Genomic DNA, 19,805 nt, shown 5'->3' with positions numbered 1-19,805 from the left:
CCGACGGGGGGCGGATATCCGCCCCCCCCTGAGGTTTTTCGCGAATAGCGGGAAAACCACGGCGCGTAGCGCCGCGAAATTTGTTGCGACTATTCTCCTATCAATTTTACACATGATGTGCAAGTTTGAACCTCCTAACTTTTAAGGTCAGGTCACCAGGTCACTTTGAATGACCCAACCTCAAGTCACTTTTTTGCAACTTTGTCACCGTGCCAGAGCTACAGTAGATGTCGGAGGCCTTTGAAAGTCGCAGGATGTTATTAGGTCATTAGTAGCTACAATTTGTATATCTCGGAATTTTGATATCGGTGACCTAAGGTCAGGTCAATTTCTCGACCTCCCCATTATAAGTTAATGGGGGAAAAATCAACTCCCTGTTTTTACCACTAAAACGGGTCGGAATGGCCCCATATACCATACATGACTTCATATACGATCAACCTTCACTACCTTGAGGTCTGTTTTGCTGTTGGGCAGCTGTAAGGTCATGTGACGTCATCAAAGGTCACCAAAGGTTTTTTGCCAATAACTCCGTACAGGAACAAGATGCAGCCGCGCGGATGGTCTCATTGTGTTCAGCTCGTCAAGACGCATCGAATGATATACATGATGACTTCGAGGTCACGTGACCTGTGGTCAACCTTTGACCTTGAACTTTCGAGGTCAATATATATATATATCATTCGATGCGGATTGACGAGAGGATCACGATGATGCCCTTAGATTGTTTCTATCTTGACTAATTCGAAAGTTATTCGAGAAAAACACTCTCCATATATAGCACCGCCATTTTGACTTTTTTGACCCCTGTGGCGTGATGTTTGACCTGACCTGAAAATGACCTGAGTAAAAATTGTAGACCTTGTTCGTGCGTATCCGATACCGTTTACCGCTTGTCGCTATGTTGCTTCGTTTTCGAGATCTCAGGGGGGGGCGGTCATCCGCCCCCCCGTCGGTGCGAAGTTGGCGCAGACCCCCGTCGGTGCGCGGGTTAAGGAGCTGAAGGACATCATGAAGAACTTGACTTGCAACATCGGTGAGATATATAGGGCTTTGGGTGAGACGAGTGGCATGACAAATCCCGCACCGAGCCGAAGTTTGCTGCAAGAGTGCGGTATCCGAATGTCGGCCGCGGCTGCTCGGAGCGGAGGGCCGTCAGGAGCTGCTTTGTTTGACATCATATCTCCCTCATAGGTGATGTTTTACAATGATGCGCCTTTTCGCTTTGAGCTGCTCTATGTTTATGTATCTAAGTGACCATGCTTTGCTTTCTTACTCATCGATAACTGAACCTGGAATGTGTCTCCCTGCTATCAGCACTCTGAAACCAAAGCCCGGCACCAAACAGTACACAAACAATAGCCAGCGAGTAATGCATGGTGCAGTGCAGTCTTATTGCATCAGTAGATACAGCCGTGAACAAAAGCAAGCCGTGATGTCCGTGGAGAAGAGCAAAGATGGAACTTGCTGTGGGCTAAACTAACAGAGACTGACAATGTTTTAAACGAGGGATGCAGATCAAATCAAATGATAGGCATGCGTTTGTGTGAGCATATTCTATGCAGTTGTATTTGCACAATGGTCATAGACAAAGTTTTCCCATTTCTTTTTATATGTCAGGAAAAGTTAACATATGCAAGCTGCATTCATTCCGTATCAGAGCGGACCATTCACTACATCGCAAATGGTAAGCAAAATAAATACCTACAATAACATAACTTATCAGAAGCGTCTTCAGTAGTTAAAAACTCTAGTTACGCACTGAATTTGTAACTTCATCGCCTAGTCTTTCTTACTCTTACTTCGCATCGACCCATTCACACTCTTCATCTACATAGTCTGACCATTCTGTGTTCTGTTCATTGCTCATGGTCCAGTCCCTCCAGGCGTACCGTGCTAAGTCTGGACGCACTCTATATCAACTGTCTGCCCAAGAACTCATCCGACACGGCCATGTCCCCACATAACAGTCAAGAGCGTTCATCAAAAGTTAAAACGCATGACTAGGATTGCCGGCAGGTATCGGTCAGGTGTCTCTGTAGGACGGCGATCTGGCCGTCTGCCGAGGCCCGCGGCCGGTCAGGGCTCGGTGCGGTGCAGAGCCTGGTAGCCGTCCTTGGGAGCCGGGTGCCAGGCGCCCTGCTCGATGTCGGCCACCGTCTCCGGCAGCCGGCGTCCGTTGGTCTCCGGCAGCAGCAGCGCCACCAGCGCGGCCGTCACGCCCGCCAGGCCGAACACGCAGCTGGGGATGGCCCAGTGCACTGGCGACAGCAGGTCCACCACGTACGGCGCCGCCATCGAACCCACCCGGGCGCACATGCTCGACGCGCCGAAGCCGACGTTGCGCAGAGTGGTGGGGAAGAACTCGGCCGTGTAGAGGAAGATGACGGCGAACCCGGCCGACGAGGCGAACTTGCCCACCATGGCGAGCGTCAGTTTGGGCCAGGCGGTGCCCGCCGGCACGGCCATGATGCAGAGGATGGCCGCGCCGGCCAGCAGGAACGTCAACACCGTGGTCGGACGGCGACCGACGCGGCTGATGAGCGGCACGGCCAGGAGCACGGCCGGCACCTCCACCAGGCCGGCCAGGAAGATGGCCAGGTACGGGCTACTGCTCAGGTCAGCAGAGTTGAACGTGATGCCGTAGTAGATCATTGACACCACCAGCCAGTTGTAGAAGCTGGCCAAACTGATGCGCCGCATGCGCGGGGTACGCACCAGCCGGAATATCTCGCCGATGCCGTTGGCGCAGCTCTGCAGCGCCGATCTCTGCGGCTCTTCGTCGTCGTCTGGAGACAGCTTCGTCTCGGCAGCGCGGAACTCGGACATCATCCTCATCATCTCGGCGTCGAAGGGCAGGGTGCGCTTGTTGCGGCGTGCGGCGGCCGCCAGCACATCCAGCGCCTCCGGTAGCCTGTCTTGCATGATGAGCCAGCGCGGCGACTCGGGAAGCGCCCACCAGAAGCCGAGCATGAGCACAGAGGGGGCCGATATGACCAGCTGCAAGTAACGCCAGTCACGCACCAGATAGGCGGCCGCCGACAGCGCCATCATGCCGCACGAGAACGGAACTTGGTAGACGAGCCCGGCCAAAGAGCGCCAGCGCGGCCCCATCACCTCCATCGTCAGGATGAACATGCTGTTGTACATACTGACCCCCGAAAACGCCGTGATGAAGCGCAGTGTGACAAAGGTGGCGTAGCTGCCAGCCCCGGCCGTGGCTAGGCTGGAGATGATGAACAGAACGCTACTGTAACAGACGACGCGCCGCCTTCCGAACTGGTCTGATAGCACGCCGCTGATCATGGATCCGCAGAAGATGCCGAACATGTAGCTGGCCTGGACGGTGGACATCATCCAGCGGCGGCCGCAGACCAGGTCCCACTCGCTGACGATGGTCGAGTGGAAACGCTCCCGGCTGTACACCCAGCCGACGTCGCAGCCCAACGTGCGGCTGCCTCCGGCCGCGTCCCAGCGCTCACAGGAGGCCGGCTGGCCGGTGGCGTTGTTGTACGGCAGCCAGAGGTGCAGCTGCTCCTCGCTGGCCGTCTCGTTGGCCAGTTCTCCGGGCAGCGCGCAGCGGTGCTCCGGCTCCCCGCCGACGAAGGCGCTGCTGAAGCCGTGAACTCCGGAGAGCACGGAGCCGACTATGGACCAAAGGACGATCAGGGCCTGCCAGAGTCCTGCGTCCCCGGCCCGGCTCAGGATCTCCTCGAACTGGACACCGTGCGCGGCTGCCATGGCCGGCGGCCAGAGAGGGTCTGCCCGGCGCGCTGCACCGCCCGCACTCGAGTGAGCGCCAGACGTGACCGGGCCGCCGCCAGAGCCGGTGCGACGTCTCGGAGAGGGAGAGCCTGTCAGAAGAGGTTACTACCGGACTAGACCACCCATGACGCTGTGCGTTGATATTATCCCGCCATATCAGCGTCAGATGCCTTGACTTTTCCATGTGATTCCTGACGCAGTAGCCCTTTCCAGGAAGGCTCATTTGGTCATACAGGTGCGATTTGGTGAAAGTAGTTTTATACTTGCTTCCTAGTAGTTTTCAGTTCACCTTAGGCTGCTCTGTTTGATTGTACCTAAACGTGGTTTATCAAATTACCAGACCTTTTCCGGGCAACACGTTGAAGTTAATTTATGACATGAAAATATTTGCCTTCAAAATATTTTGTACAGATTTGGTCAGAAATGCATTCGCCAGATAACTCGTTGGGAAAACGGCTGATGTCTCCCTTTCGAAGATGTAGCATGGCATTTGCGCATATTTAGGGTCATTGTTTCGGGTCAGCGAGGCATGATTTTGACCAGACTACGTGCCACGTCATACACACACACACATAGGTACCGCGTTAAGAAAATTCGAGATATGCCAGGAGCTGAATGTGGTAGCCAGGTAGCGACGATGGCACGCCGACAGCGGGAAAAGGGTGAGTTTTCACCGTGGAGGGCTCATAGTGAAGGCGCAGCCGTGACTTGTCTCAGTGAGTACCTGCACTCAACACTTAGCACCGGCACCCAGAGGTCCGCACTCAGCAGTCCACACTCGACATTCAGCACTCAGCACTCAGCACTCATCACTCAGCACTCAGCACTCATCACTCAGCACTCATCACTCAGCAGTCAGCACTCAGCACTCAGCACTCATCACTCAGCAGTCAGCACTCAGCACTCAGCAGTCAGCACGCAGCACTCAGCAGCCGCCGGGCCGCACAGGTTGAGCTGAATCAGGGAGTGAATCGCGATGTAATCGTAGCGCGAACAGATGGCCGCGCCTGGTGCCTTTATACAGTCAGCTCATATACACACAAACCGTGTTAAAGCAGATGCCTTCTGGCTGTATATGAGCAGTGGCTGTGTATGAGCAGTGGCTGTATATGAGCAGTGACTGTGTATGGAGAGTGGCTGTATGAACAGTGGTTGTATGGACACTCACTCACTTGGACAGTGACTGTATGAACAGTGGTTCTGTATGAGCAGTGGCCGTTCGAGAAGTGGCTGTATGAGCATTGAGCAGTGGCTGTATGAGCAGTGGCTGTGTATGAGCAGTCGTTGTGTATGAGCATTGGTTGTGTATGAGCAGTGGCTGTATAAGCAGTGGTTGTATGAACAATGGTTGTATGCACAGTGGCTGTTTGACTTAGCAAAGGCTGCATATAGGAACAACGACTGTGCAATGTCCACTCGTTTGAAGACGTGCCTGCCTGCCATCGGATTCAGTGTCTCACGCCACAACGATTTTTTAATGGTGATTTGCGCGGAGAAGAAAGGCAGATAATGTTTGACCTCGGAGAAAACCGCGGCTCAGAGATGAAGAAATGTTTCGGGATCATCTGAACGAAAGTAACTAAGTACCTACCTACCTACAAAATGTATGTTCCTGTTTCAAAGCACCTGTGCTAACGTGCCAAATACCATTCCAGTCACTCTAGTGAAGCACTCTGTAAGTGCCTAGGGGACTGTTTACATGGCGATATTTGTATATCATTGGATGTCTTCAAAAGTGAACATTCGCGTACTGCACTAGGCGTAATAATGAAAAACTGGAACACCCCCATAGTGAGGAATTGAAGGCCCGGTCACTATCTAGTTGTTAGAATACCCTCGCCCCGTTGGGGGGGGGCCATTTTGGCCCCCCCTGTGGTTTTTCCTGAATAGCAAGAAAACGGCGGCGCGCAGCGCCGCCAAATTTTCAGTACCTTCCCGGGCATCAATTTGACACCTTCACACCAAATTTCAAGTCTTAGGTCACCTTAGGTCAGGAGTTATTGAGGTCAAACTGAGGTCATGTTCGAGCAAAAATGAGCAAAAAACATGCAATCTTGAAACGCTCACCAAATCTACAGTTATCAAGCAATTTCAAAGTTCTTTATATGGTCTAGTAGACAAAAGGCGGCGCTACAAAACTGCTATCTCGGATTTTCAAAATTTTTGGTTTTTGACCCAAAAAAAATCAAAAAATTGATTTTTTTAGAAAAACTTTGAAAAAATCCAAAAATTTTCCGAATTTCAAAAAAACAGAATATATGTGATAGTCCCAGCGCTCTTCTATATACATACCAAATTTCAGATCGATATCTCGTTTTTTGGCCAAGTTATAGCGAAAAAACTGTTCAAAAATGATGACGTCAAATTTTTGAACTCAATTTTCAGCAATTCTAGACCTCGTACGGCAAAACAAAGACCACCATTGAACTCCCCGTGACGAGCTGCATCGATTCGATACCCATTTTATGCAAAAATATTAACTTTGGAATTTGACCTAATTTTACCTGACCTTGACCTGACCTTGACCTGACCTTGACCAAAACGTGATCTAAGCTGGCCCCAAAGGCTGCCTGACCCATATAATCGCATTTGTCATGTAAAATGGACCATAAAACATGTATCACACGACACTTTCATATTGTGACCCCCCCGTGACCTGACCTCTGTGACCTGACCTGGTATCAGTGACCTCAGATAGCAAAATATGTGTTTGAAGAACATTTCCCATCGATGATTTTCAATGAAATGCATTTTACTCGATTTTACAACGCATTTCTTGAAGTGCCTGTAAACGGTGAAAATTGGACCTTTGACCTGACCTGTGACGTCATCGGTTTGACCTAGGTCAATAAAATTGGGTCACAAGGTAGTTCCCCGTTGGGGCTATCCAACGCCGTTTACCGCTTGTCGCTATGTTGCGTGGTTCTCGAGATCTTAGGGGGGGGGGCAAAATGGCCCCCCCCAACCGGGCGCGTTGCTCGGCAGAGCCCAACGGGGCGCGGGTTAATCTCATACGAGCTATTTGTGAGCAGTCTATATATGTATACCTACCCTGGTAGCTTCCAAACTGCGAGATCCTCGAACGCGGAGTCATGGAGCCATAATGTTTTGAATATTAAACACTATAATAGCACATTACATACTGATAAATAAGCTACTGATCATCATCCAGTCAAGTGATAGGTACCGAAAGATGAATTTAGGCATATGTCTGACTTTGAATTGTTTCATAAATGTTTAGAAAAGCACTGTATAGGAGATATCGTTTGTTTATCATTTGATGTGATAAATTGGCGTTGGTGGTTATCTGCATGCGGCACTCCCGGCTCTTCGGTCTGGGAAGTGGATGTAAGCAATCGAGCCTAATGTTTATGACAAACGGATAGGCGACGCGCTTTGTTTATCTTGAACCATACGGGCTCCTTTTAGGATGACCTTTATGCCTTCGCGTGTTGGCGTTCATAGCTCGTAAGGAGGGTAGGGGAGAACCGGGAGGTATGGGCAGGTTTTGTGAAAAGGCAGTGGGCGGTGGCGACCCGGTTTTTCACTCTGTGTACGTGAAATTGCCTTTCGCCTACAAAGTGTACTTGATATTAAAGGGACCCTCCCACCTTAACATTAGTTTTGAGTTGAGATAGCCAAGTTTGCGGCCAGGCTCAGAAACCACCATTTATCCTGGTCGCAACCCCCGCAGCTTTATGGTGTTCAAGAAATTTCTTTCCTTTACTTGCAGGGTGGGACCAGCGTGGTCCCTATCTCTTAACCATTACGGGAATCTGATGACGTCATCAGGCTTTCGAACGTCCGTTAAATGTTTGACTAAAACGTTTTGTAGCACGCGGTGGTATATGCTGCTTTGCGCGCAACAAATGCCGCACTTTCAAATAAAGTCGTTAGGAACAGCGGAGATCCCAAAAAGTAAACAAAAGTAAAAGTCTAATATCTTGAAAACCGGTGAATATTTTTCGATGAAATTTGGTAGATATTCGTTTTTGCTCTTTCTGAACCGAGCGACATCACTTTCATGCCAATTCATTAACTTTTTTGAAGGTGGGAGGGTCCCTTTACGCATCTGGGATCACCTATTTTGTCTCGAGATAACTTTCAATAAATCATGCGCTTTTTCGATGCATCAAAATACACCGGGAGGTATGGGCCATGGCCCGGGAGGTATGGGCCGGTGCCATGTTTCATATTCCTTTCTCGACAATGAGAACAATACTCGTAGCTGGTATCTACCTTGATCTCTCTTAGAGCCCAGGAACCGCACAAGCGGCCAACAGCTTACTTCATGGGTGTCACTTGGGCACATGTGCATTTTGGTTAATTCAATCATGCTCCATGAAATAAGAAAAACCAGTATAGCGCCTTTTGGGGCGACTAACGGAGCGAGCGAGGGGGTGAGTCTTGCACGTGCGAAATTTCGAGGGGGTACCTCCAACTGACTTGTGCACGGCACCCTACTGACCGGTTTCTAGCGATGTGCCAAATTTGAGCACAATCGGCCCAGCCGTTCTCGAGATCTGGGAGCGGCACCCTGCACGTGCGCACGTGCAAAATGGGTCCCAACTGACTTTTGCACGGCACCCTACTAACCGGCCCCTAACCATGTACCAAATTTGAGCGTCATCGGTCCAGCCGTTCTCGAGATCTGGAATCGACCCCTGCACGTGCGCACGTACAGCAGCACCCCAACTCTGGCACATGGATATGCATTGCCTAGTGGGTGCCTACCTACATGCCAACTTTCAGCGCAATCGGCCAAGTAGTTACCGAGATATTACAACAATTACAAAAGTGACACCTCTTCGTTTTGCACGTGGCACGTGCATAAGGGGTCACCCACATGCATCGGGAATAGTCCAATACTTTGTAGAAGGAATAAAGCTACCCTACAAAAATTACCGCGTGTAAATCGGTCAAGTGGTTGCTGAGATATAACCGTCGCAAAATCGTGACCACGGCCGGCCGGCCGGCCGGCCGCTCATACTCAGAAATTTCCGTTATTCTACGTAAGACTCCGCTCGCTTCGCTCGCTCCGTAATAATATTTTTCTGTTCGAATGAAATTTGTAGTTAAATTTTCGACCTTGCGCGACAAAAATAAAACTTACTGAAGAGGACATTCAATGAAAGCATCATTTTATTGATTTAGGATCAACGGGGGTGGGTGGCCCGAACCTCCCGGTTAGGACGCCAGAATGTGCGTAGCATCTCAGCACATACTTATCTTGCAAGAAAGCTTCAAATTGTCTATCCAGTCTTAATTTGCATGTTTCAAACTTTATATTAGCGATGGTCTGATATCATAAAACGAGCCTGTTTCAAATTTATCACGAATTTTCTGTATGTACTGTATTTTACTCGAAGAGGACAAAAACGCTTTATCACCGCTCATTGCCAAAGAAGACTGAGGAGGATTTTGGAATTCACGTGGGTTGTAAAACGAAATGGCTGCGTTTACGCGGTCAAATGTGTAAAAATTCGCAACACTTCTTCAAAACTGGATCCAAGAATAGGAATCAGTCCTAATGAAGGTTGGTGATCGTGAAGAAATTGTGGATTTCTTTTCGTTTGTTTACATCATTACATCTTTGACAAAAAATCTGACTTTTGTATAGGACCCAAAAGGGGGCATTACACTACTGGTGCCTTCCTTGATAAATCAGGGGACACGATGCCCCGGTGCCCCCTCCCTCTTCGCTTATGATTCAAAGGACGAGTTATCGCCATATGCTCAGAATATCGGGGAAATTCCACGCTGGTGTGACCCAGGGGGGCAAATTGCGCCCCCCCCCCAACGGGGCAAGGGATAACCCGGCACTGCATGGGCTATTTCCGTACCCACGACAGCCTGGGGGGGTCGGATCCGACCCCCCCCCCCCCCACTGTTATCTCGAGAACCAATGGTCGTATCGAGCCCCGCGAGGCGGCGTTCGAAAGGTCTCTACGAGACCTTCCCAAAACCATAGATATAAAAGACCCCAAAACACTTTTAAGATTTTATGATTGAGGTCAACTTTCGGGTCAAGGTCAGGTCAAAGGTCAAATTCTGGGGTTTTGCATGATTAGGCTTACGGACAGCGGAATCGATAGCTGCTGCTCGAAACTCACCAACTATGACCCGAAAGGCCTAGTGAAGGTACCATGTGCGTATAGCGGTCATACTAAGTACGGGTCAAGGTCAGGTCAGGTCACGAAAGGTCACGGTTTTCACTTTCTGCTGCATGGGCGTGCGACACATGTTTTATGGCTTATTTGTCACGCCGAATCGAATCCGATGGTAATGTTTATATGTGACCCCAAGTCACTGTGCTGGTGATAAATGTGCATTGAAAGCATTAAAAAAATCGTTTATACCATACATAACTAAACGAGGGCTGAGAAAAAAAGTCAATTTTTTAACTTTTTATTTTTGACATAAAAAAACATTTTTCTAGACGAGCTTTGTCCCAGGAATCTAGTGGTGCCATTTGTTTTCACATGCGATGTTCAAAAGTGCCTCTAATTCACGAAAATGCTTATGACGTCACCATGCCCTATGCATGTTGGAGCTATTTTTTACAATTTGGGGGTCAAAAATCAAGATAGAAAGTTGAAATTTGGGACATCTAATGTTCTACTAGAGCTCTATAACATATATTTCGGTTTTTGCAAATTCTCAAAATTTTGGATTTTATTAGCTGTTTTCCAAAAAATATAGTTTTTTGAATTTTTAGGGGTGAAAAACACATTTTATGGAAAATACGAGATAGTGATTTTAAAGAACTTGTTGAGCTGCGTCTATTCATGTCCTTAATTTGCAATTTGCTTTAAACCTTGATTTTTGGCGATTTTTTAAACAATTACCACTTTTTGACTGAAAACGCCGTGTAGTTACGTCACTAAAATCGATATAACTCAAAAATTTTTGGAAAATTTTTCTTAAACATTAGACAGGAGACGTTAAATTGATGGGGGAGAAGGTATGCCAAGTTTCAAGTTGATAGCGTAAGCGGTTCATGAGTTATTCAAGAAAAACGGAGGGGGGTCAGATCCGACCCCCCCCCCCCAGGCGGTCGCGGGTTAACAAGCATTCTTTATTCTATCATTCTATCATTAAACAAATTTTAGGTACGCCCAGTGAGGCAACAAAAGGCAAAAGTTTATTTTTGGGGCAAATATAAACTTGTGTGTAGGTATTGTCGCTAAATTGGGTGGAAAATGTCTGCGATGAGGAGCCCAATTTAAGGTGTCGAGCCTGGCGCGTTCTGGTGTGATGACCGATACCACAGCTCTCAAGTTATTCTCGAGTTTTGTCGAAAAACGTTTTACTTCCACACAGTAAAACGAGTCCTGTACCTACTTATGTCGTCAATCCGTTCTTATATCCTAGACGAGGTTTTGCTTCAAATGTTTGTTGCTAGCTCGGGTGAATGCATGTCAAGACAAAATAAAGTGTACCTATGTTTCCCGATGTGTTGATTTTGTGGCTTGTAACGAATGGTGGCTCGGACGACCGCGTGTCACAGTCAGGGAAGTGGGAACAGCGGCGCCCCCAGGGGACCGTGGGGTCCCCTGGGGTCGGCGGGCTCACCTCCGACACATCCGGCTGTCGGGCCTGCAGCGGGGGGGGGGGGGAGGCGCCCCCGGTCACCCTCGGCCGGCTGTTTGCGTGTCGGTATGGCACCGTGACAGGCGCGGTTCCACCGCGGCCGACCGTACTTATTACGCGGTCGACCGATAAACACTCCGACCGCACTACGTGGCCACCCCTACTCCCACCGTACTCCGACTGTACCCCGACTGTACTCTGACAGTACTCTGACCGTACTCTGACCGATACTCCTACCGTACTCGTACTCCGCGGCCGAGTACAAAACAAATCACAGAGACCGGTCAGGAGGTACTAATAAATGACGTCACACGAGGCGACATGCGGTCGACAGGTGCAGAGGCAGATATCTACTTAGTAGGCACACCCACCGGTGCCCAGGGAAATTCTGCCTGCGTCATGTATCATCGACGCCAGTGAATGGACTGCTATGCGTTTTTTTATAGACTAGTGAGGTACCCATTCTGAGCTGCTGGACCGTGTCCCGCCAAAACAGCCGCGTATCATCCCCGCCTGCGTCCCGGCTGTAAGGTCACCTAGGGTCGCGTGACATGGCACTTCCGGTGTTATTTCCGGCCTCCGGGCCCGTATCTGACAGCAGCCCACAGCGGCGCCGCGCGGCTCGTCAGCCGGAGCGTAGCACACAGACGCGCCGCTGTACCTACACAGGTATACAAACAACGCGGGATCCCACTGACAAACGCTAGGCTTAGGTACTTAGACCCCTGGGCTCGGGCTTAGCACTCCCTGCCGTGAATGGGTTTACAGGTAAATGCAAACAAGTGCAGTGCCCTGCCACATCTCGGTCATCTTTCGCATGTAGTGGACCGCCCGCTCTATACATATATGGCCTTGGCCCGCGCGCTGGCACTCTTGACACCGAAACCATCTGCTGCAGTCCGGCTGTCCTGTCCTGTCATGCCTGACTGCCCCGTCTGGCTGTCCTTTAGTCCTCATTCCTGACAGGGTGGTTGTGCTGTCCTTCAGTTCTGTCCGGCTGTTCGACCGTCCTGCCCGCTTATCCTGTCCTTAAAGGAAGACTGCCACCTTCAAAAAGTTTTCTCAGATAGGCCTATGATTTATTCCCTGGACAAAACAAAATTTTAGAATTCACCTGACAAAGTATCATCACGTGAATCGCGAAAAAAATTGTCGATTATCATACAATTATCAATCGGTTAATGTCTAGCGACAATGTTTACACATCACTAGACTTCAAGGTCATAAGATTATTACATTTTATTTGAAAAAAGTAAGGTATTTTATGATTTACTAATATATGATTTCATAAGAAATTGGCCATGTTTAATTTATTTTGCATTTAAGTTCGTAAAACATTTAAAAATCATGGCTCATTTGGAATGGGTCTGGCCCATGTTAAACCCCATTTCCCACACTTTTTTGGAAAAAATGAACTACTGAATATATAAGTTTAACTTTTATTTTGACTCTCCAAAATTCTTCTCTGATCTCGAAACAATCAAAGTTTTGACATATATTTACCAAAAGATAAGAAAATTCATGTTTCAAAGTTATCGATAAACAGTAGAGATGTCGGTTTTCTTGGACTAAAAAAATGGCATCAAACTGAACTTTGGTCTCCGATTTCTCGCAAACGGGTTCGAATTTCGGAAAACCGACTTCGGTCTGGGACATAGGTGGCTCAGCTCTAGTGAAAACCGTTTTGTGGAAAAAAGGTGGCAGTCTACCTTTAAGTCCTGTTTGTTTGTCCTGTCCGGCTGTCTTGTTCGGTTGTCCTGTATAGTTAGATGGCCGCCATGCCAGGCTATCCAGTGCGAATGTTTTAAATTTCTATCATCTGGAGCACATTGCGTCACTCGAAAACATGATTGCAGTTGCATCAAAAAGACACGAGTCATAGAGAGTGGTGTAAGAGAGTGGTCCAACTGTTTCGCCTCAATGTCGCTGTGAGACATATACACACGCGCCGCGCCGTAATTGACGCGAGGTCGGATCTGTCAGCGACACTTCTGCGCACCACCGATCCGGCTCGCGCCGGGCAGTTCTGCTTGGACCGCGACGAGGGCCCCCGTATCACCCCTCCTCATCCCGTCCTAGGGCGCGACATCGTATCAGCGCGATGCTTCATTTAACCCGCGCCCCGTAGGGGGGGGGGGCGCCCCCCCCCCATAGGGTTTTTTCGCGATAGCTCCGAGCACGCTGGCGATAGAGAACTGAAACTTGGCATACCTGACCTTTGATTCAAGCCGGATCTTTTGACACCAACCGCATCTTTGGGTCAAGTCAGGTCACTGACCTATGACGTCATAAGTGAACCTCTGCACGGTCTTCAGATGTCGCAACTTCGCAACGCCCTCACTGCCAGAGGAGATGTCACAGGGAAATGAAACTTGCAGGATCTAGTATCCATTATGAGTCTCAAAACTTGTATATCTCGGATTTTTCGTAAAGGTCATATGAGGTCAGGTCATTTTCGTGACCTCACCATTATAAGTCAATGGGGAAAAATGAAAACTGCTATTCTGGCGCCGGGAACGATCTCCAACTATCTCAAGCACACAGAATCGTGATTCGATGCACTCCTTGCAAGGTTAGATGCGTCACTTTTGCAATGTTGACCTTGCGTGACGTCATTTATGACATCATCAAGGTCATATTAGTTTTTCGTCAATAACTCTTGTTCAAATTGAGCTAGCGAGTCGGGAAAGCCACCACTGGACTCAGAAAGACCTGCCGAGTCGAATGATATGCGGCATGACCTCTTTCGACCAACTTCGTGACCTGGGGGTGCTAGCCTGACCTTGACCTGAGGTCAACACCCCAAGTTGACCAGACCCGGACAAAAAGTATATCATTCGACGCGCCTGAGCGAGGCTAACACGATGCTGCCAAAATCGGCGCTCTGCGGCCTTTTTTGCGAAGTTGTTCACCAAAAACTGAACCGTACCTTGGGGCACTTGACCTGACCTCAGAGGTCACCGGTTGACCTAGGACCTTAAAATCGGGTACCAATCTCTGCGTCTCATAACGGCGCACACGCTCGTTTTTTCCGCGACGCGCTAGCTCCACCAGGGGCGAAACGGCGAGGGGGGTCGTACCCGCCCCCCCCCCCCCCCCCGCTCGGCCGGCGCGTATGTGGAAAACCAATAGGTCCGTCGAGGGTTATCGCGGGTGCCTGCGTGTCTCTTCATTTACCGCGGGTATCTGGGCGATGAAGATATGCATTAAAAACGAATACAATTCTAAGCGCATTAGAAAATCCGTTCATAATGCGTATGTGCGTAACAGTAAAACGCCTTCTGGGGCGGACGGCTACATAGGAGAGAGTACGAATGTGAGCCCTGCAGGGCGGAAATGTAAAGTGGTACACAGTTGTCTTGTACGCACCATTCACACTCACACAGTGTGCACATTCAAACGAGGTTCCAAATGACGTCTTCCCGGCATCCTATACTCACCGGTCTCTAACGGTGCACCAGGTTTGAGCCAATCGGCCCACACGTTCTCGAGATCTAGAAGCTAACCGTTGCACGTGCTCACGTGCAACAGTGCCATAACGTTGTGCATAAAAATGCAGTAGTAACTAGTAGCTTTGGTAGAACGCAAAATGATGTAAGTCTTTTGAATAGAAACCTGACAAACCAACTCTTGTTTGTAGCAAGAGTACGAGTAGTTACAAACAGTAGCTCTTATTAGTATTTGTTCTCAACACCTTGATGTTTCATTAGCCAGCTGTTTCAAAACGTATGCTAAAGGACATCTCATATGCTGTGCCAGATAGGATGGCGTTGCACGCTGCTTTTTAGACATTCGCGGGAAACCACAAAAGTGGTGCTAAAGGATCCCCTCCCCCACAGCAGGGAGCTAGCTAGACCCAAAGAAACATCAAGTAATCAACCAGCGATGCACGTCATTTGAAAGGAAATATTGACACCAAAGTTCGTTGGAATTGGTGTTTGCGGTCCAGTCCGGTAGTAACCTCTTCTGACAGGCTCTCCCTCTCTGAGATGTCGCACCGGCTCTGGCGGCAGCCCGGTCACGTGTGGCGCTCACTCGAGTGCGGGCGGTGCAGCGCGCCGGGCAGACCCTCTCTGGCCACCGGCCATGGCAGCCGCGCACGGTGTCCAGTTCGAGGAGATCCTGAGCCGGGCCGGGGACGCCGGACTCTGGCAGGCCCTGGTGTTCGTCTGGTCAATGGTCGGATCCGTGCTCTCCGGTATGCATAACTTCAGCAGCGCCTTCGTCGGCGGAGAGCCGGAGCACCGCTGCGCGCTGCCCGGAGAACTGGCCAACGAGACGGCCAGCGAGGAGCAGCTGCACCTCTGGTTGCCGTACAACAACGCCACCGGCCAGCCGGCCTCCTGTGAGCGCTGGGACGCGGCCGGAGGCAGCCGCACGGTGGGCTGCGACGCCGGCTGGGTGTACAGCCGGGAGCGTTTCCACTCGACCATCGTCAGTGAGTGGGACCTGGTCTGCGGCCGCCGCTGGATGATGTCCACCGTCCAGGCCAGCTACATGTTCGGCATCTTCTGCGGCGCCATGATCAGCGGCGTGCTCTCAGACCAGTTCGGACGGAGGCGCGTCGTCTGTTACAGTGGCGTCTTGTTCATCATCTCCAGCCTAGCCACGGCCGGGGCTGGCAGCTACGCTACCTTTGTCACGCTGCGCTTCATTACTGCCTTCACGGGAACAAGTGTGTTCAATAGCATGTTCATCCTGACCATGGAGGTGATGGGGCCGCGCTGGCGCTCTTTGGTCGGGCTCGTCTACCAGATCCCGTTTTCATGCGGCTTCATGGCGTTGCCGGCTGCCGCCTATCTGGTGCGTGACTGGCGTTACTTGCAGCTGGTCATATCAGCACCCTCCGTGCTCATGCTCGGCTTCTGGTGGGTGCTTCCTGAGTCGCCGCGCTGGCTCATCATGCAGGACAGGCTGCCGGAGGCGCTTGATGTGCTGGCGGCCGCCGCACGCTGCAACAAGCGCACGCTGCCCTCCGACGCCGAGATGATGAGGATGATGTCCGAGTTCCGCGCTGCAGAGACGAAGTTGTCCCCAGACGACGACGAGGAGCCGCAGCGATCGGCGCTCCAGAGCTGCGCCAACGGCATCGGCGAGATATTCCGGCTGGTGCGTACCCCGCGGATGCGGCGCATCAGTCTGGCCAGCTTCTACAACTGGCTGGTGGTGTCTCTGATCTACTACGGCGTCACGTTCAACTCTGCCGACCTGAGCAGCAGCCCGTACCTGGCCATCTTCCTGGCCGGCCTGGTGGAGGTGCCGGCCGTGCTCCTGGCCGTGCCGCTCATCAGCCGCGTCGGTCGCCGTCCGACCACGGTGCTGACGTTCCTGCTGGCCGGCGCGGCCATCCTCTGCATCATGGCCGTGCCGGCGGGCACCGCCTGGCCCAAACTGACGCTCGCCATGGTGGGCAAGTTCGCCTCGTCGGCCGGGTTCGCCGTCATCTTCCTCTACACGGCCGAGTTCTTCCCCACCACTCTGCGCAACGTCGGCTTCGGCGCGTCGAGCATGTGCGCCCGGGTGGGCTCGATGGCGGCGCCGTACGTGGTGGACCTGCTGTCGCCAGTGCACTGGGCCATCCCCAGCTGCGTGTTCGGCCTGGCGGGCGTGACGGCGGCGCTGGTGGCGCTGCTGCTGCCGGAGACCAACGGACGCCGGCTGCCGGAGACGGTGGCCGACATCGAGCAGGGCGCCTGGCACCCGGCTCCCAGGGACGGCTACCAGGCTCTGCACAGCACCGAGCCCTGACCGGCCGCGGGCCTCGGCAGACGGCCAGATCGCCGTCCTACAGAGACACCTGACCGATACCTGCCGGCTATCCTAGTCATGCGTTTTAACTTTGATGGACGATCTTGACTGTTATGTGGGAACATTGCCGTGTCGGATGAGTTCTTAGGCAAGACAATTGCAGAGTGGGTCCAGTATCGTTGACTTTATACGGTACGCGGGCAGAAGCCGGCAGTGATCTGTGATTTGGTCAGTGGACGGCATGACCTAACGTGAATCTTCCCTATATAGGCAATTATATTATCAGTATGAAAGACGAATAAGTGTGGGTGGCAAAAAGGAGCGTCCTTATCATACATACATTGGCTTCCAAATGAAGTAGGTATTCCGAAAAGTTGTATCTTAACTGTGTTCTATACCAATAATACTAAATACTGTTTTTATTTTAGGACCTTGTTGCTAATAATAGTTCTAGAATTTGTAATTGTTTGATTCTATTTTGTGACACCCTTGCATGTCGGGCGTGCATTGCAATTATCACTTTTTGAGTCTCATGGCTGACGCAAAGTAGGTTGGTACGACGGTCTATGTCACCACAGCTGAACTGCACCGTGCCTGCATGAAATGTTCCTAAAGTGTTCTGTATCCGCTGCGCTCGTCTACACACTCGCTGATTGTATAGCATGGTGGTTTCTCTTAACCCGCGCCCTGGTGGGGGGGGGGGGCTATTTTTTGCCCCCCTCCAGACTTTTCGATATATCTCCAGAACCGCTGCGCCGATCGTCACCAAACTTTCAGTTCCCTCCCGGACATCAATTTTACACATTGTGATTAAAAAATTTTCCAAAGGCTATGATAGGTTGGCCGGAAATGACGTCAGAGTGACGTCATGTTCTGCCGTTTTCGACCCAAAAAAAGGTTTCGCGGGAAGAACTGTCAGGCCTATAGCTTTGCAAATACAGAAAAACGATAAAAACATAAAAGCTGTAGAATTGACAGGGCTACAAAACTGTTATCTCGGATTTTTGAAATATTTGGATTTTGACCCCCAAAAATAAAAAAATAGATTTTTTGAATATAATAGCCGAAAAATCCAAAACGTTTTTTGAATTTCGCAAAAACTGGATTATATGTGATAGTCCTTACCGCCTTCTATCCACATACCAAATTTGAGATTGATACCTCCTTTTTTGGCGAAGTTATAGCGAACAAACGGTTCAAAATTGATGACGTCAAATTTTCAAACTCAATTTTTAGCAATTGTAGACCCCGCAGCGCAAAACAAAGACCACCATTAGACTCCCCGTGACGAGCTGCATCGAATCAATACCCATTTTATGCAGAACTATCAACTTTAAAATTTGACCTTTTTTGACCTGACCTTGACCTGACCTTCACCAGAAAGTGACCTAAGCCTTACCTGATAGTCTTATAACCAACACCATTGAGTTGGAAATGAAAAATTGGCCATAAAACATGCATCGCACAACCTTAGTACCTAAAGTTAGGTTCATGTGACCTGACCTGTGACCCTTGGTGACCTGACCTGTGACCTGACCTGGTAATGTCAGTGACCTCTTATAGCAACATATGTACTAGGCAACTGACGCCCTATCGCTGATTCTCGACAAAATGCGCTTTCGTCGGTGTTATAGCGCATTCCCTAGATGACCCGTGAACGGTGAAACATTTCATCTTTGACCTGACCTGTGACGTCTCATCGGTGACCCCGAGGTCAATGAAATTTGGTTTCCTTCGACAAATTTGACAGGCCTTTCGAACGCCGTTTGAATTTCGCGGATCCGTCCGGTAGTTTCGGAGATACGAGGGGGGCAAAAAATAGCCCCCCCCCCACAGGTCGCGTTATAAACAGACCCCACCATAGCGCGGGTTAATAACATAGCGTGTACCGTTCCAGAGTCACGTGTGTAGTCTAGTTGTGCGCTGGCGTCCAAAGCGTTACCGAACAAAATGTGGGGGAGAAGAACATAATCAATGACCGTTAAAAACCCTCAACATAGTTTTACTTTTTTTAGCAGTTGCTTTGATTGAGGTGTTCTCAAGTAAAACGATCTACCGGACGGTGCATGCTGCTTCGATATTTTCCATTTTGCGATAAATGTTTTGGTGTCATGCTGCTTTTATCGGGATTCGCTTTACCGGCATTCTCCGAAACGCAGTTCCTGATAGTATATTTGTTTTCTAAAACGGCATGCAAGATACGGTTGCATGATACTTAGCATAAAAACAAAATCATGACACAGAAAAGCATGGAATGCGAGCATGATAACTAAAATAGTCTCAATAGAGCATAAATACTTGTCCATATGCACATTTCCGAAACAGATATGGATTATTTGGCCGTCCGGTAAAACGCCAACAAGTTGCTCATCTAAGTCTCTTCTTAGATTGCCATAACCCGCGCCCCGTAGGGCTATCGGCGGACCCTACCACCCGTAGGGGGGGGAGGGCGTTTCGGCCCCCCCTAAGATCTCGGAAATTTACCGGCTGATTTTCAAAATTCAAACGGCGTTCGATAGCCCCACTGGGGAACTACCTTGTGACCAAATTTCATTGACCTAGGTCAAACCGATGACGTCACAGGTCAGGTCAAAGGTAGGATTTTCACCGTTCACAGGCATTTCAAAAAATGTGTTGTGAAATCGAGTAAATTGGTAAGTTATTGAAAACCACCGATGGTACATTGTTCGTCAAACACA

At 50.0% G+C, this 19,805-nt stretch overlaps 2 protein-coding genes across 2 annotated transcripts; one reads left to right on the top strand and one right to left on the bottom strand.

Annotated features, from left to right (window-relative positions):
- Positions 1-2,079: 2,079 nt before the first annotated feature.
- Positions 2,080-3,769, bottom strand: LOC122374028 (organic cation transporter protein-like). The gene has a single exon (XM_043352533.1). The coding sequence runs from the start codon at positions 3,739-3,741 to the stop codon at positions 2,080-2,082; it is 1,662 nt and encodes a 553-aa protein (XP_043208468.1). The 5' UTR covers positions 3,742-3,769.
- An 11,675-nt stretch (positions 3,770-15,444) lies between these two features.
- LOC122374027 (organic cation transporter protein-like) lies at positions 15,445-17,179 on the top strand. Its single transcript, XM_043352532.1, has one exon. It carries the CDS (start codon positions 15,445-15,447, stop codon positions 17,104-17,106), a length of 1,662 nt encoding a protein of 553 aa, XP_043208467.1. The 3' UTR covers positions 17,107-17,179.
- Positions 17,180-19,805: the final 2,626 nt, after the last annotated feature.

Source organism: Amphibalanus amphitrite, unplaced genomic scaffold (genome assembly GCF_019059575.1).
Source record: "Amphibalanus amphitrite isolate SeventyFive unplaced genomic scaffold, NRLGWU_Aamphi_draft 001588F_arrow, whole genome shotgun sequence".
Classification (NCBI taxonomy): domain Eukaryota; kingdom Metazoa; phylum Arthropoda; class Thecostraca; order Balanomorpha; family Balanidae; genus Amphibalanus; species Amphibalanus amphitrite.
Note: the sequence above shows the minus strand (reverse complement) of the source record. Positions and strands in the feature narration are given on the sequence as shown.